Source organism: Neopsephotus bourkii, unplaced genomic scaffold, assembly GCF_033783945.1.
Source record: "Neopsephotus bourkii isolate Nb327-2 ecotype Australia unplaced genomic scaffold, CSIRO-AGI_Nbou_v1 NB_257, whole genome shotgun sequence".
Classification (NCBI taxonomy): domain Eukaryota; kingdom Metazoa; phylum Chordata; class Aves; order Psittaciformes; family Psittacidae; genus Neopsephotus; species Neopsephotus bourkii.
The window spans coordinates 1,034,555-1,051,825 of NW_026900766.1; the positions used below are offsets into that span (position 1 = coordinate 1,034,555).

The 17,271-nt window shown below is 40.1% G+C and overlaps 1 protein-coding gene across 1 annotated transcript in view; it reads right to left on the reverse strand.

The window, feature by feature from the left end:
• Positions 1-229: 229 nt before the first annotated feature.
• The window catches only part of RUNDC3B (RUN domain containing 3B), a 52,316-nt gene continuing 35,274 nt past the window's right edge, over positions 230-17,271 (reverse strand). The window contains exons 9-11 of the mRNA XM_061346094.1: positions 2,581-2,727; positions 2,049-2,164; positions 230-571 (exon numbers count right to left, since the gene is read on the reverse strand). Of these exons, the coding sequence (XP_061202078.1) occupies positions 426-571; positions 2,049-2,164; positions 2,581-2,727 (409 nt within the window). The 3' untranslated portion in view covers positions 230-425. The remainder of the gene's footprint in view (positions 572-2,048; positions 2,165-2,580; positions 2,728-17,271) is intronic.

The window sequence follows — 17,271 nt, forward strand, 5'->3', positions numbered from 1 at the left end:
GGATCCCCTGTCTGTTCTGCAAGAGTTGATAGATATTTAAAGCACTGCAGAAAAGCACCATGGCTAGAGTAGGGCCAGGCCATTGCAAGGAGAAACAAAGGTCTTGGCAGTTAAGTAGGGGACTGATTTCCAACTGTTTTATTTAAAAAACAGTCATAAGCATCAGATTATATGTCCTGTACCTGACTTTAAGTAACTGTACTAGCTTTAAGTAACTCTGAGTAATAGAAAATCTGAGAAGTCCTCTGGGGGGGAAAAAAAGGGAATGAAAACTGACAGAATTTGTGAATTAAATAGATAACCATGGAGAGAAATAATAAAGCAACTTATATGTTAACTCAGAACCAGCAGTCCTCATTGCAAGTCATTTGACAGAACATAAACCAAATGCATACAACAGAAAGGTCTTCCATCTTGTGTGTATCTCATGATGGAGTTAAGCCCGGACTTGTCATCTCTGTTGTGGGACTTGCAAGATATTCACTCGATTTCAGACTTGTGAGAGATTTGTAGCTTGCTACTGATGTAAGAGAGCCACAAAGACCAAGCAATGATGGAGTGTCTTCCTTCCCTGTTAAGAAAAACAAGAATTAAGCTAATGATTCGTATAGCACAAGATGATCTGACCACAAAAAAGATGTGGGAATAGAAAAAAAAATGGTCCACCTACATTATTATGAATTGTGCACTACTGCTTCAGCACACACATACTTCATAAGTGCCATGAGAAAGACGTGTAGTTTATGCCACACCTTCCCTGCTCAAGTGCAGAGATCCCCAGCTGTGCACTGCAGGCTGGGCTGAGGCCAGGCTCCTATAGAAGGACATTCAGAGGCTCCAGAGATGATATGGGGAACAGAAGGGTCCAATTCAAGCACCAAATGCATTATATAGAAATTGAAGTGACCTTCCTAACATGTCAGTATGAAAGACCTAGTTTTAAATTTCTCATAAAGGAGTAACTAGAATCAGGATATATTTCTTTGAAAATAAACATGTCTTGTTTTCTAAACCTTGGTGATTTGAAGTGCATTAGTCTCCGACCACTGAGAAAAAGCCCTACAGTGCAGGAGTGGCGGTGCAAGTATCTGCCCTGTCATCCAAATACACTTGAGAGTTAACATTAAACATACTTATTAGGTGTAAGTCTGCACTGGACAATTCCTCTATTTTATGTCTTCACAGAATATCCATTTCAGTTATTTTGCGCCAACTCCGCAATAAATCACATTATAAAGAATTTGATCTGCCAGCATCTCCCTATTTCATCGTCCTGGCTCACCTACAGAATAGAAAATCACCTTAAAACTAAATTTTAAATGCTGATATTTTAAAGTTACAGTTACGAACTCCTAAGGCCCTGTATTGTCAAGTCTATTTAAAGTTAACATTTGATAACAGAAGGATTTTTTTACAATTTATGTTCTGTACCCAAAATACTACTGTTTCTGAAGTCTTCCAGCATTTTTCTGCTTTTCACATTTACCCACAAGATGGAGCAGCTAAACTTTGATACAGGTGCAGATTTTGAAAGGGGGGTGTGTGTGTGTGTGTTACATTTATATACTAGCATGGACCTCTCTCCATTTTACCAGAAACACTGTCAAGCTGCATCTCCACAGATAAATGTTGAATGCAAGATGTAAGAATGACAGTGGCACTTATAAATCCAGTGCCTTTAATCTTTCTTTTAAGAAACAAAAAAGGAAACTTAAGGAAATCAAAAGGTTTGTGTTAGAGCAGAAAGACAACAGAAGATCCTCCTTGTAGCTGAGCTGTCTCTGCTTCTGTGATGGGGAGGGAAGATATGCAATGTATTTTCAGTTTAGCTTTAAATACAGCATGAAGTCTTACAATTATTGAGGGGAAGCATCCTCATAAATCCAAACTTACTTGAAGTGTAGTCCTTAGGGAAACTGAAAAAACTTCCGTAACAATAAAACCCCATGCTGTTCAAAGCATAGGGTGTTCACACTGAAAATCATCTCTCAGGGACTGAAGAGTTATGAAGAACATAACTAAAGGAAGCCACTAAACTGGCTCTGTACCTTCATTTAACAAGTTCATTCCATCCTGCTTCCCATCCTGTGAGTGACCTGGGTCCAGAGAGGACTGAGAAAGACTAACTTCTGCAGAAAGTTGATCCAAACTTTGAAAACTTTTCCTGCAAATAAAGTAATATTTAATAGTAACACATTTAAGGATCTAAGCAGACATCCTCATTTCTTCTTTAAAAGTTGTTGGTTTTAAAAATACAAAACAAAACAAAGTAGGCAGCTCATCTCTCCTCTCTTAAAGACACTGTTTCTTTTTGTTTTCTCCCTAAAGCAATTATTTCCTTTTTGTTTATGTGTGTGTTTGTTGGGTTTTTTTTCCTCCAAATTTATTTAAAGGAAGGAAATTTTTATGACAAGCAACAGAAACTGTTTTGTTCTTTTTTTTCTTTTCCTGCCAGCTGACCCTCATATATTGTAACAGGTAGTTCCAACAGGATACGTTTCAGAGTATGCTAAGGGAAATGTGTAATTTTGAGTTTTCCCTATTCCTCTAAAGGCAAATCAAAATAAATATTCAACTTACTCATCCCATTGTTGATTGTGCTTTCTATAGAGTAGAGTGTCCAAGGCAACAGCATTGACATCCAGAGCTCCTGGGGAAGGCCACTGATTGGTGAGGTGAGTAGTTAATTCTTGTCTTGATCTCAAGTCATTATTCTTTAGCACAGTCCTATGAATACAAAAAGCAGTAAATCTCAGTCTAATAAATGCAATTCCGTGAGGTACAGAAAGAAAAACAGGACAAAAGGTCCTGACCAAGCTGATGCTCTACTTTGAGTGACCAACAGAGAACAATTTAAACTGTTCATTTTTCCTAGGGGAAGCAACTTATGAAACACATGTAGGAAAGAAAGTTGAAATTAGGATCTTTCTGCAAAAGCAATAAAGAAGCAATTGCATTCTAAAGATTCTTTCTGCCAGCATGATGGTAATTAACAGGCCAACTATTCTGCAAACCAACTAAGCAAACGTGATGTCCTTCCCCCCATTCAATTATTTTTGCAGTTTGACCACAACCCCACAGCCTCCCACCCCCCATACTTTGGCAGAATGAACTAAAACCCAAACATGTTAATTCTGTTATATGCTTCCAGATAAAATATAAGACAGCTATTCCATGTTCTACCATCCTACAGTTTCTGGTAACTTGAGTTTTTAAATTACAGACAGTTAGCTGAGTACCTTACATGTCCAGATTAAGTTTTGCTTCATATTCCCATGAAGCAGACCAGTTTTCTAAAATTCTGGAAATGAGGAAGCTAATATGCCAATATGGAAATCATCTGCCAGAAGTCATACAGAAATATGGAAAGTACATGGTTCAGGCTCCAAGACAAGATCAGCCTTTTCCAATAGTACAAGGCAACTTCCAACCTACCCTTTTACTGCTGTAGAATAACTCTAAAAACAAAAGTAGTATTCATTGATAACTCCTAAATCCTCCAGTTCATGAAATACTAGGCAATCATTAAATGCTACTTTACAACACATTTGCCTATCTCTGGCCAGAAGCAAATAGCTAACGTTACGTATGCCTGCACTGAATTTACTCAGGAGGTCAAAGCCAAATGCCATGTAGTCATCTGAAATGCCAAACTGAGTAGCAAATTAGGTAACTACACATGCATTGATGTGAATTAACAAATAACACTGTGAACAGGTCTATTTTTACAATGCAGGTTTTGTTCTGCTGGTATTTGAACTGTTTAGACAAGAACCTCATTAGGAAAGGGAATGTAACACCACTCAGAGAGCCAGAATTTCCCACGAAACAAGGTAAGACAATACTGAGCTCAGCAAGGAATTTTTAGTAGCTGAGTTTGGGAGAGGAGACGGACACACAACAATTTTGCAATAGGAGGTGGTGAAGACTGTTTGCAAGGAGCTTTTCTCAAGCTGAAGAATCCCCCCAGTGTTCATGAAAATAAAATAAATGAGTAAATAAATAAATAAATAAATCAACTTTTCTACCTGAGGATCTCCCCCCTCCACTCTCAGGGGTCTAGAGGAGTAAGCACTTTGGTAACCCAAAGCTCTCACTAATTTTAAGTACCTTGTACGGTATTCACTTCCCCATGTAATTCCCCTAATCCCATGGGGTACATCAAGCATTAAAGGTATATTAAAGGCTTGCTGATTTAAGGAATCTGGAGCAGTGACCTAGCAAGTTCTTACAATGTTAGCCAGTTACACTGCATGACCTTCTTATTCAGGGGGACTTCTTTTATGCTTTCATAGAAGTTTTGTCACAGGACACAGTTTGTATTAGCAACAGTAACTACATGCAAATTCATACACTTACATCATCATGGCTTGACTTCGCGAACGAAGATTTGGGAAGGGCATTTACCCACGCTTACTACAAGCGCGCTGATGACTAAGAAGGCCAATGTGGGATAGGCAAATCCGGCTACAAAAAACACAGCAGAAGGTCTCCTTGGGTGGAACAGGTGGGACACGATTCTTCCTGCGTTGTCTTTTCTCCTCGAGACTAGTTCTTCGTGAACTCTCAAAGGAGTCAGCGGCATTATGTATGGTGTGCCTCCAAGTCTCCCCATTGGAGGCCAAGGTGGACCACTGATGGTAGTCAATATGGCCAAGGCTAAGGTATTGTTTCAGGGAGTCCTTGTATCTCTTCTTTGGGGCACCTCTCTTGCGGCTACCGGTGGCAAGTTCACCGTAAAACACGATCTTGGGGAGGCGGTGATCCTTCATCCTAGAGACGTGCCCTGCCCAGCGCAGCTGCAGTTTCAGCAATGTGGCCTCGATGCTGGTGACCCCTGCCTGTTCGAGGACAGTGACATTAGACATATAGTCAGTCCAATGGATGTTTAGAATTGTACGAAGGCAGCGCTGATGAAAGCGTTCCAGGAGTCGCAGGTGATGACGATAGATGACCCATGATTCAGACCCATATAAAAGAGTAGACAATACAATGGCTCTATAGACACTGATCTTTGTACTTCAGGTGTTTATTGCACCAGACTCTTTTATGGAGTTTTCCGAAGGCTCTATATGCCTTTGCTATTCTGTTGTCTATCTCTCTGTCGATCGTGGCGTCCGAGGAAATGATGCTTCCCAGATAGCTGAACTGCTGAACTGTCTTAAGCTCTGACTCGCCGATGGTAATATGGGGATGGTGATAATCTTCTTGCGGTGCAGGTTGGTAGAGGACTACTGTCTTCTTCAAGCTGACTTCCAGCCCAAAAACCTCGGCCGCCTCCGCAAAGCAAGATGTTAAACGCTGCAGAGCTGCTTCTGTGTGGGCAACAAGGGCGGCATCATCAGCAAAGAGCAGTTCACGGACAAGATGGTTTAGGGTCTTAGTGTGGGCCTTCAGTCGCCTTAGATTGAATAGGCTACCATCGGTACGATATCGAATATAAATGCCGTCTTGTTCGTCGAGGTCTGCTGTAGCCCTTTGGAGCATCATGCTAAAGAAGATTGAGAATAAGGTCGGTGCGAGAACGCAACCTTGTTTCACACCATTGGTTATTGGGAAAGGCTCAGAGAGTGCATCACCATACCTGACTTGGCCTTGCTGATCCTCATGTAACAGAATAATCATTTTCAGGAACTTGGGGGGACAACCTAATCGTTCTAAGATCAGCCACAAGCCTTTCCTGCTCACAGTGTCAAAAGCTTTGGTGAGGTCAACGAAAGTTACGTATAACCCCTTATTCTGTTCTTTACACTTTTCTTGCAATTGTCTGAGAACAAATACCATGTCTGTGGTACTTCTATTAGCCCTGAAACCACACTGACTTTCAGGTAGAAGTTCTTCTGCGATGGCAGGTACTAGTCTGTTCAATAGTATTCTTGCAAGAATTTTACCAGCAATGGAGAGCAGTTATACCACGGTAGTTTGAGCAGTCTGACTTGACACCTTTTTTCTTATACAGAGTGACGATGATTGCGTCACGAAAGTCTGACGGTATTTTACCTTGTTCCCAACAGCACACAACTAGCTCATGAAATTTAGCGTGGAGTGCTTGGCCTCCATGCTTCCATATTTCAGGTGGGACTCCGTCAACCCCAGCTGCCTTGCCAGTTTTCACCTGCTGTATGGCCTTAAGAGTCTCTCCCATGGTAGGGGCTAAATCCAATTCGTTTTTCACCGGATGTTGCAGAATGTGCTGGATTCCTTCGCCTTGGACTACACGATTAGCACTAAAGAGGGTTTGAAAATGTTCAGACCAACGATTCAGGATGGAGATTTTATCTGTAAGAAGCGTTTGGCCATCTGCACCAAGTAAGGGGCTTTGAACCTGGAATGTGGGTCCATACACTGCCTTCAGAGCCTCATAGAATCCTCTGTGGTCACCCAAATCTGCACATAGTTGAGTCTTTTCTGCTAGGTTGACCCACCACTTGTTCTGGATGTCTCTAAGTTTCTGTTGGAGTTTGCTACATGCAAGACGAAAGGCTGCTTTTCTTACATGGCAGAGTGGCTGAGCGAGGTGTGCTTGATGAGCAGATCTCTTTTTTGTCAGCAATTCCTGGACCTCCTGGTTGCTGTCGTCAAACCAGTCTTTGTTTTTCTTTGAGGAGAACCCAATGGATTCTACGGAGGACTGTAGGATGCTGTTTTTGATATGTTGCCAAAGCGCTTCAGGAGAAGAATCTGTAAGTTGGTCTTCAAGCCTAGTTTGAAGGTTAGCCTGAAAGCTGTCCCTCACTGCAGCTATTTGAAGATTATCAACATTGAGCCTCCTCCTTGGAATGCCGCCCCTCTTAGGTTTGGGCTTGAAGTGGAAATTAAGTTTGCAACGCACAAGGCGGTGGTCTGTTTGGCATTCTGCACTAGGCATCACTCTGGTCTGGCAGACATCACGAATATTTCTCTGGCGCACTAAAACATAATCAATAAGGTGCCAATGTTTAGATCGTGGATGCATCCAGGTTGTCTGCCAGCTGTCTTTCTGCTGGAAGATAGTGTTGGTGATGGTAAGATGTTGCTCTGCACAGAACTCTAGCAAGAGACGACCGTTATCATTGCAGCTGCCAACACCGTGCTTGCCTAGCACTCCTTTCCAGGCTTCAAAGTTCTTTCCTACTCGGGCGTTGAAGTCACCAAGGATTATGATCTTATCTTCTATAGGAACTTTCTGAGTGAGGTGACGCAGGTCGGAGTAGAATTTTTCTTTTTCTGCAGGGTCAGCTTGCAGAGTTGGAGCATATATGCTGAAAAGAACAGCGTGTTGCTTATTGTGCAGTGGAAGACGTAAGGAGATAATACGGTCGGAATGACCTATCGGCAAATTTTCAAGTTTGGAGGCTATGGAGTTTTTAATCATGAAGCCGACTCCAGAAAGACGACTTTCAGTTTTGGGTTTGCCTGACCAGTAGAGTGTATAGCCAGCACCATGTTCTTTGAGGCTACCTTCCTCATGAAGGCGAACTTCACTGAGTGCAGCGATATCGATGTTAAGACGTGACAATTCGTGGGCAATTAGCGCAGAACGGCGCTCAGGACGCCCACTGTTCACTGTATCAAGCATGGTTCTGATGTTCCAACATGCGAGTGTCAATCTGGACACACCTTCGGAGGCAGGTGTATGCCTTTGTCTCTTTGTTTTTAATTGACCGCAATAGAAGATGCCTGTTGGCCGCGGCTAGCCAACCAGGTGGAGGGGGAGATGAGCTTTGGTTAGGCCACCTTTTCTAGGCCTCTCTCCATATGGAGCAAGCAGTGCTGTCCTTGAAAAAGGCTGCTTGGTCATTCAGGATGCTGCCGAACAAGACTGTCATCTCCTGGGTCAGACTTGGGCGACCAATGTCCTGAACCGCCTGCATGCAGGGTTGGGTCTGCGACTTCCAGTGCACCTTATCACCTGCCGTTTCGTCCCTCGCCTGTCGCTGCAGGGCTTTGCAAGTGTGGGTAAACCCTTCGGGCCTGCGCAGTGGATTTATTTTAGGTGAGGCACAGCGTGCGCAGAACTGGCCTCACCCTTTACACCTGAGGTTTATCTGCCAGGGCCTAGCAAGCTTGGACGGTGACAGCAAAGTCCTCAGGTCGTAGGTTTAATTAGAGTATCCTTCTCTTAGATGGATGGCCTTACAGGGCTACACGAGCTCCATCTGCCCGGGTTTGAAGTTGGAGTTGTCCTTCTCCTAGAATGGTTGCCTGAAGGCTAGTGAGCCCATCCTGCCCATGGACACACTTTGTCTGACCCTTCATTTGAGAGCTGACTGGCATGGGAGACCCTACCGGAAGCATAAGCCACCACCAGCATAACTCCCAACTTCACAAGGGCACGCAAGCTCTTTCCCCACGACAAGGGGGTGTCCGTGAAAGAGTACACTTACAACACCTGTGTGAATTCCTGTTTGGACAATTCCTGTTTGCTATCACCACAAAGTTGAGCAGTATTTAATTAAATAAATTAACGATTTAAATAAATATTTATTAAATAAACATGCTGAGCACAGGCAAAAACTCCACACATCTACAGACAAGTTGCTAACATTGAAATTTTGTCATTTCACATAGGTTTCTATATTGAGGATTTTACCACAAATCCTTATGCTATAGTAACCTGGAACTTCAGCCTTTCTGTGTAGAAAAAGAAGTTTTGACACAGAGACTAGCCAAACTGCTCCACAGATTTTAGCATAACAACATACGAATACAGTTTGAGCAGATCAATACTTAAAGCACTCCACTATGCTCAGTAAGGAAACCATGCATCAAGGAGGATACAGAAGTAACTATTCTCCTCTTTAAAACTTTTATGCTTTTATTTTGAATCTTTAAAAATATATAAAAATAACTTTGCATATATAAAATCAGCCCAAACACAGCATTCAGTATATATATAACAAATAAATACTAGAATAGACAACAGAATGTTAGACAAAGTATTCCCAGCAGGTAGTTGCCACTTATTTTATCAGCCTTATAGATTATTTAGCTGTTTGCCCTCCTGCAGCCATTTTTAAAGTATCATGAGATTTTACTGCAGCAAAGACTTATTAAAGGCACTGCTTGTGGACAACAATTCTCCCAAGATAAACAAAGGCAATGTCAGTTTATGCATATCAACCACACTTATTTTAACAAGGTATTAAAATGCACAGAATCATAATCAAAAATCACGATCAAAACCAGACTCATTCAAGTTGGAAAAGACCTTTAAGATCACAGAGTCCAACCATTACCCCAGCACTGCCAAGCCCTCCACGAAACCATGTCCCTAAGTGCCACATCTACACAGCATACATCGTCCTCGCAATCTTAATCACCATGCGGCAAAAATGATCCTGCCATAAATACTCAAAATTGGGAAAAGGAAATGAGATGAAGACAAAAGCATTTACTATAGAAAGGAGTTTCAGAGGAAGGAAATAGGATCAAGTTTTAATAGAAAACAAGCATACAAATTTCAAAACACTCGGTGTGAACAAATGCTGCACAAGGTAATGGAGTGCTGTCTTAGTCAGACAGGAAACAGGAGCTCTGTCTAGCAGTTAAAAGCTCTCAAAAGACAATTTATTTTATCTATGGCCGACTGAATTTCTACAGAAGGACTCCTGCTCCTCAGAATGCAAACACTGTAACCACTGCTGGTCATCTCTAGGCTGTGATAGTACGAGGTCTGAAGTAGGACTTTTTCTTAGTGATTACAGTGAGTACAATGAAGATTATGAGCTTTCCTCTAGGTGTTTACTGTCAGGCTGTTTAACTAAAAGAAAAATATTAATAAACATATTTATCTGTTAGTATAGCAAAATATATAAAATCTTTCTAAGGAAAAATTAGAATAAAAGTCTTCACAGAGCAAAAGGAAGAACTGAAGAACTGGTGAGGAGGTACAAATGGGTATGTGTGAAATTTAAAAATGTCACAAAATATTCAAGAATAAAATGTAAAATGAGTATTTTCTGTTATTTACACATACATAAGGGAACTACTGAACAGTTTGAGCTATGACTCATAAGTGTTACCAAAAGTGCACATAAAAATAGTGTGGCGTAACATGCAAACTTCTATGTAAAATGCTGGTCTGTAGTAAAACACAGTGAACTGGAATGGCCTATGCACAAACAGAATTTATCTATTGTGCCTGTTCCCGAGAACAAACTGCTAGCGAGAAACACCAACTGAAAATCAGAATCACCTTAGCCTGCAGACCAAGACTCAAAGGCTAGATTTTATGAAGGATATTACCTTATAACTTACAAGCATAATTTATATGGAACAAAAACCATAATACATCATACGGCTAATACTGAACATCATAATAATGCAGTTCTGTTCTAAAATAAAATTTAGGAAAATATCGTTCTGTTCAGCCTGGAGAAGAGAAGGCTGCATGGAGACCTCCTAGCAGCCTTCCAGTATCTGAAGGGGGGCTATAAGGATGCTGGGGAGGGACTCTTCATTAGGGAGTGTAGTGATACAATAAGGGGTAAGGGGTTAAAACCTAAATAGGGGAAGTTTAGATTGGATATAAGGAAGAAATTCTTTCCTGTTAGGGTGGTGAGGCACTGGAATGGGTTGCCCAGAGAGGCTGTGAACGCTCCCTCTCTGGCGGTGTTCAAGGCCAGGCTGGACAAAGCCTTGGGTAACATGGTTTAGTGTGAGGTGTCCCTGCCCAAGGCAGAGGGGTTGGAACTAGATGATCCTAAGGTCCTTTCCAACCCTAACTATTCTATGATTATTTTTATTCTCTACATCAGGAACCGCTATGTAAGCTGAGCTCCTTTTAGAAAACAATGAGAAGTATTCAGTAAAAACATCCTGCTAATGAATTCCTACCTATTACAACAGAATACCAACGACTCATTAGGTAATCAACACTGACATAGTCCCAAATTAGGAATAAGCGTCTGCTTGAAGTGCAGATACATATGCTCCCTCCATGCCTGTAAATTTGCTTACTTTTATTAAAGAATAACAGCAACAGCCAGAGTATTAACACCAGGCTTACACAGCTATTCCCAGAAACCTCTCTGTGCGCTTTTGACTTCCAGTCCTTTAATTGCATATTTAAGAAGCAGGGAAAAGTGAGATTAATGAAGTCTCATGATAAACATCCTTCCCCACCAGTGTTCACCAGGCCTGCCTTTTGTCAGGTACTCTACAGAGTAGTAACATGCTGATTTCCTGAACTTTTACTATTTTAAGTTGTTCATTCCATGATTTATTATTTTAGGATTATTTATTAAGCATAAGCAGAATATCATTATGTACAGTACACATATAATAATAAAATGCAATTGACAAATTACTGCTCATTTCCATCCCTGCTCTGCATTATGCTGCCCTTTCAGTTGTTCTGGTACAATCACAGAAGACCCACCCTCCAAATGGATCACTGAAATACTGAATTTTTTAGTTTCTGTTTTCAAAGAAGCTCTTTTTTTTAATGTAATATATAAGGTAACCCTGCAAACTGTTGGGTTTGCACTAACATTACTTTGGACAGCTCAGCTACCTCTCGAAAGGATAAAGAAATTACTCCTTTGAATTAACACATCTAAGATTTGTACACCTTGAAAGTGGGACCTGACTTGATTCACTCATTCCTGTGTGCAAAACAGAAATGACATAAATAGGTGATTATCTTTGGTCACTTACTATACTATATTAAATCTGGGAATTTAATAAATAAGTAAAAATTGATCTCGCATTTAGTCCAAGCTAAAATGGAAAAGCCTTATCTTGGTAACCACATAAAATTTCCTGTCTCGTTTCAGCTAGACTGGATTTCCAATTTCCCCTGGATCAAATCTAGGTTCGTACCATTGGAAGCCTATTCTGAAAGACCCATTTACACAGTTTTTTTTTGTTCAATAAAATGTCAGCTCTGTTTCCAATTATACCTATGAAAAACCAGTAACTTCTTACCTGCAAGTTTAATTTCTCCAAATCCAGAAAATGCCAGTCCAGTTGGCAATTTGCCCTCCTACCAGCAGATGAAGACAGGAAATAAACCAAACAGACTAATTCCCTAAGAAAGGGAATCATATCAGATGAATGCTCCAGTTCAAGAACTACCTGAGTAGTGAAAAGTGAAAATAAAAGCTTAAAAAATAAAAACATTTGAATAACAAAGAACAAAGAACAAGCTTTAAAAACCTTTGTTTAGGACAGAAAATATGGAATGCAAACTGAAATTGACAGCATACATGAATATAACTAAAACCTGTAAGAGCAACTCTAAAATAAAAGGGAACTCTCAAACTGTCAGTGCTGTAGCAGGACAGTGAGTTGTCTGGACTGGTATGTCATTGGACTTTGAGAAATTAGATCAGCAGGTATGGAAATTGGTTACTTACCAGTAGATTCTGATGCTGCAATGTACCACCTCTCTCAGGTTTGTGCCCTGCACACAGACACAGTATTCCCCAAATCAGATGCCAGAGCAGTTAAATCCCATCAGACTTTCTAATGGCATCTGCTGCAGTGAGAAAAATCAGGCATGTCCTATTGCACTACATTTTCTGACTGTTTTGGACTGGCTAACAGATCTTCATGTGTCACAGTAACAGGACTAGTTGTGCCACAGAACAGCTGCTGCATTGTGCTTAGGCCCTCAGATGTTCAACACTCATTATTTCGAAAGGCCTTACTTACCCTGCTCCCAACCTTATAATTCCACATTGGACAAAAATACTGGAATCTGGAATGCATTCATTACTTATGTCTGGTAACTTAAAAGCTTTTGTGTTTGCTACCTCTATGCAACGCCTTCACCCATAGAAGTGCAGCCATGGAAGAAGAGAAAGAATGCCACTAAGAAAACAGATTCTAGTATCACACATCAGAGGTTCAGAGAAAGGGACACTGCCACGCTAATGTCATTAGGTATGCAAAATGGTCCCTACAATTCTCTAATCTAGAATAAGGTATTAAAGTCCAGAATAAGGTATTAAAATACAAGGGTTTAAAAATAAATCCCTTTCTATCTACTGCATTTTGCAAAGTATGTCCTTTTCTTCAGGCTGCTATTCAGAAATGTCTGGCTTCCTGTTGCACAATAAACCCATGCAGTCCCTCTGGATTCTAAGAATAGCATGTCCTCCGTCATGTTCGAAGCTTGGTTGCAATTTTGTTTAGTTATGCATATTTCTTTGCTGGGCCTCACTCTTGTACACTCTACTCTGAATTGCAGGAGTCTGCCCATGTACTATGCTGAGATGAACTTTTCTTAGTTATACCTTTAAGCAAAGAGAAAACTCCTATTACTCAATAGGCTTCCACTGCACTGAAAACAGAACTTCCCTTCCTGCTGTCTATGCACACCTCTGTAAAAAGAACAGGGGTACAGTATTGCAGCAAACTTCAAAAGAAAGAATTCCACGAAACCAAAACCCACAACGCTGTCTGAACAAAAGTTTTACCATCTGCCAAAAGCTGCACTGTGTTTTCTACACTGTTAAAGGAAAAATAATGCGCAGACAAGTTGAGAAAAGGAGCTGAGAACAGACCAGACTGCAGTGCTAAGGATTTAAAACTGCTGCTGCAAACCTGGGAGAGATACAGGATGTACAAGGAAGCATTACAAATAAAAGCGTAGCTAATGTGAATTATGGTTTGATAGCAAGGATCCATGAAAGCTTTCAAAGGAAACAAGGATTGGCATTCTCAATTTTTACATTCTAGGACAGAAAATCGCCAAGACCAAAGATTACATTTTAATCTCCTGCTTCCTTTCAGCGAGAAAATAAAGCAGCTACAACAAATTGGATTTAATGTACTGATGCAGTTGAGGAATTCAATTTCTTCAGAAAAAAAAGCCTTACAAGCACACTATCTGGAAAAAAAAATAAAAAAGGTAAGAGTACTAAAAAAGTTATCCAGACTTCCTGTTTCTCCAGATGATTTTGAGGATTGCAAAGCTCAGCAACACAGACTGAAAGTTCTACTTCTCTGGAAGGTAGGATACATTAGCCTGAGCTCAGTGCAGTGCTAACAGGGGAAAATAGGCTTCTGGACAGCTTGCTCAAACAGTCAATGCCTGACAGCGAGGCGTGAGTGACAAGCTGTGTACAGCTCCTGAGTGGAAACATACACAGAACACTTGCTGTAATTAAAGTGTCATAGAAACAAACAGTCTCTAAGGGTTGCAACTAAATTGTCATTTCCTGTGATTACAAAGACATCTGTATTATCCAGACAGGAACTGCAGTATTGCTGGATCTGACAGCTATATTAAAATATGAAGAATGGGACTACAAGCACTGTTTGGGGCTTGAAAAGACTGACCAATTCTGAAGTAACAGCCCGACAAATAAATCTAGCTTTCAGATTTGCTAAAACATAAAAAAAATTCTTAATTACACAGGCAAGCTTAATACCATGTAAGACCATGAGTGTCCCTCCAATTTAATTTGAGTCTTATTTGTGCCATAACCGAAGACAGAATCCAAGCACAGAAGAGTTCTTGACTTTTCTTTCCTCCACAGAACACCAGGACAAGACAGGGATATAGGAAGGAACAAGAGAGGGAGATAAAAAACAAAGCAGCATAAAATATAGCATAGCCACTGAATTTAAGAAATAAATTTTCAATACATGTGATAAATTAAATAAAAATAAAAAAATTAAACTATTGCACCAGCTGGGACAAAGGGACTGTACCATCTTACACCAGGCACACCAGCCGGGAAACCTGAAAAATACCTCACGAGGAAACCCACGTTGGAACACATTATGTTAAAGTGATTACCTTTTATAACACCAGTGAGTCACTATGCAGGAGATGACTCAGTATTCAGAAAATTGATGGGATCTCTCTTGTAACCATACATCAATATTTAACATATATATCAATTTCTGATGCAGAATCTGAACTGTAAAGTAACAAAGATCAGCAGTTTGCCTTAGACATAGGCAGTGTATAAGGCAAAAGAAAGAATAAGAACCACTCTAGGGTGGGGGGAAGTCTGCTTAAGCTGAAGTAGAGTTTAACACAAGGATGTTCTGGGCAAACAGTTCCAGATTTTGCCCAGTCACTTCTCTGCCTGAGCTAACTTCAAGACAGTGGTCTTCAAAGTGGGGTGCGTACAACAATCCTTTGGGGTATGGGAAGAAAATACTTTTTGTACTGTTAATGAAAAGAAAGTCATCTTTGTCTCATCCTTTTTAATTCCTATTTTTTGTGTATGCTTGTAATGTACATATTAGTACAGTAGTACATGTATAGAATTTATAAATAAATAAATATCCCAATATTGGGGGAGTGCTCATAGTGTTTTACTGATGGAGTGCATAGTCAAACATCTCACTGCTCCAAGACACATTCAGTATTCTTTGCAGGATCTTAAAGAACAAAGAAATGTCTGCCTTTGTGCGTTTTGAATACTCCAGCATAGAGTTCCTTGATGATTTGGGATCCCTCTCCCATCATGTTTTTAATGATAATGGAATTCAAACTGTTTTCTTCAGTTAGACATGCCATGAATGACACACTTCTTTTGATTGTCCCCCTGTGAGCTGTTACTTTTAAGAACTTCAGAGCTGTTAATTTTAACCACTTTAAGGCCTTAAGTGCCCTACCTTCATTATTTCTGTATAAGAGTGCAGCCAAAAGCATTGTCCTCTAATGTTCAACTACAACAAATCCCAGGGAAAAACATGTCCCAGTGACAGCAAACACTTCTGACAAAAACAAATGAAGGCCAGAATATGCCTTGTCATTACTACAATTGACGCGTATCACTAGGCAATCACTTTATCTGGAGATACTGAAAGTGCGGTAAAGAACAAGCTGTTCTCAGCATAGACCAGAATAGTTCCAGTTGGAAGAGATTTCAAGTAATGATCTAGTCCAACTGCCTGATCACTTCAGGGCTGATCAAAAGTTAAAGCATATTATAAAGAGCATTGTCCAAATGACTCTTAAAATGCTGACAGGTATGGGGCATCGACCACCTTTCTGGAAAGCCAGTTCCAGTGTCCGACTACCCTCTCAGTGCAGAAATGTTTCCTAATAACTAGTCTGAAACCTCTTGATCAGCTGTGCATTTAAACATATCTGACTGATGATCAGGTGGTCTACCGCAGTTGCACTTTTCTAATCCTTTGCCACCAGACACCTGCCAGTAAAGTGAAGCGTCCAAGTCCCAGATGGGTGGGCATATTCCTAAGAAATTCAATCAAATTGACACAGACAAGAAAAAGTTACTTTCTGGTGAATAACTATTTTGATCATAGATTTTCAGTTTCACTGTTTTTCATTGTAGTTTGGTACTCCAAACTGTGAGACAAAGTTAAGAATGCTGAAAATTCAGCTCTGCATAACAGCTGTAAACCAAAATTACTTCTAAGTTTCTCCAATCTCCTATATCCACATTTCTTTCATCCTTTACAGCAAACTGCCTTATTAAATGTGAATATGGAAAAGTTTCTCTGTAAGTTATCTAAAATCCATTAAGATCGTACATAAAACATTTTGCAGGCCTGTGAAATACCATTTGGAAACAACAAACACTAGTTTGAAAAGGTAGACCTTGCTACCTTAACAACAGCCAGTGGAATAGAAAAGCTGCATTAAAAAAGGAAATATAGAATGTTTATTTAAAATAGTTTCCATTACACAGCAAATGATCCTAAATCAGATCTCAATGTGTTTTACAAACAGTAATGTAGTATGCCTCAGGCAGAATTACAATCCCAAACTTGCTCTTACCTGCTAATAAAGAATTCGAACAGATTATAGCACATATTCACTACTCCAAAATGCTACTAACAGTAGGAGAGCAAAACACTAAAATTTGGAATTATGTGAACACTATTCTAAAACAGATGGGAAATAGCAATTGGCCAAAACTTATTACAGGTGCATAAATGATACAACATGGCCTGCTACCAGGTCATCCTGGGTCAGAATAAAAGACGAAAAAACAAGTTTGAAAGAATGATTAAAAGATGTTAATTATGACTGGTATTAACAATCAGAAACCTACTAGTAGGAATATTTCTTCCCTTCTCTCTCCCCAGTAAGGAACTACGAGTTTCTAACACACTTTTAAGAGTTCATCTGACAGGCACGCTATACTCACAGCAATAACAATGCAAAATCATACCTCTCACTCCAACTATCTAGTGTAGTCCAAGCTCCTGACTGCAGTTTCTCACAAACAGCTATATAAGAACACACTCTCAAGATACAACAGAAACTGCTTCATACTTGAGCCTTTACATAAGAAAGCAAACAAAAATCAAACCCCAAAGACTGAGATTTTTTAGAACAGTTTGATTGCA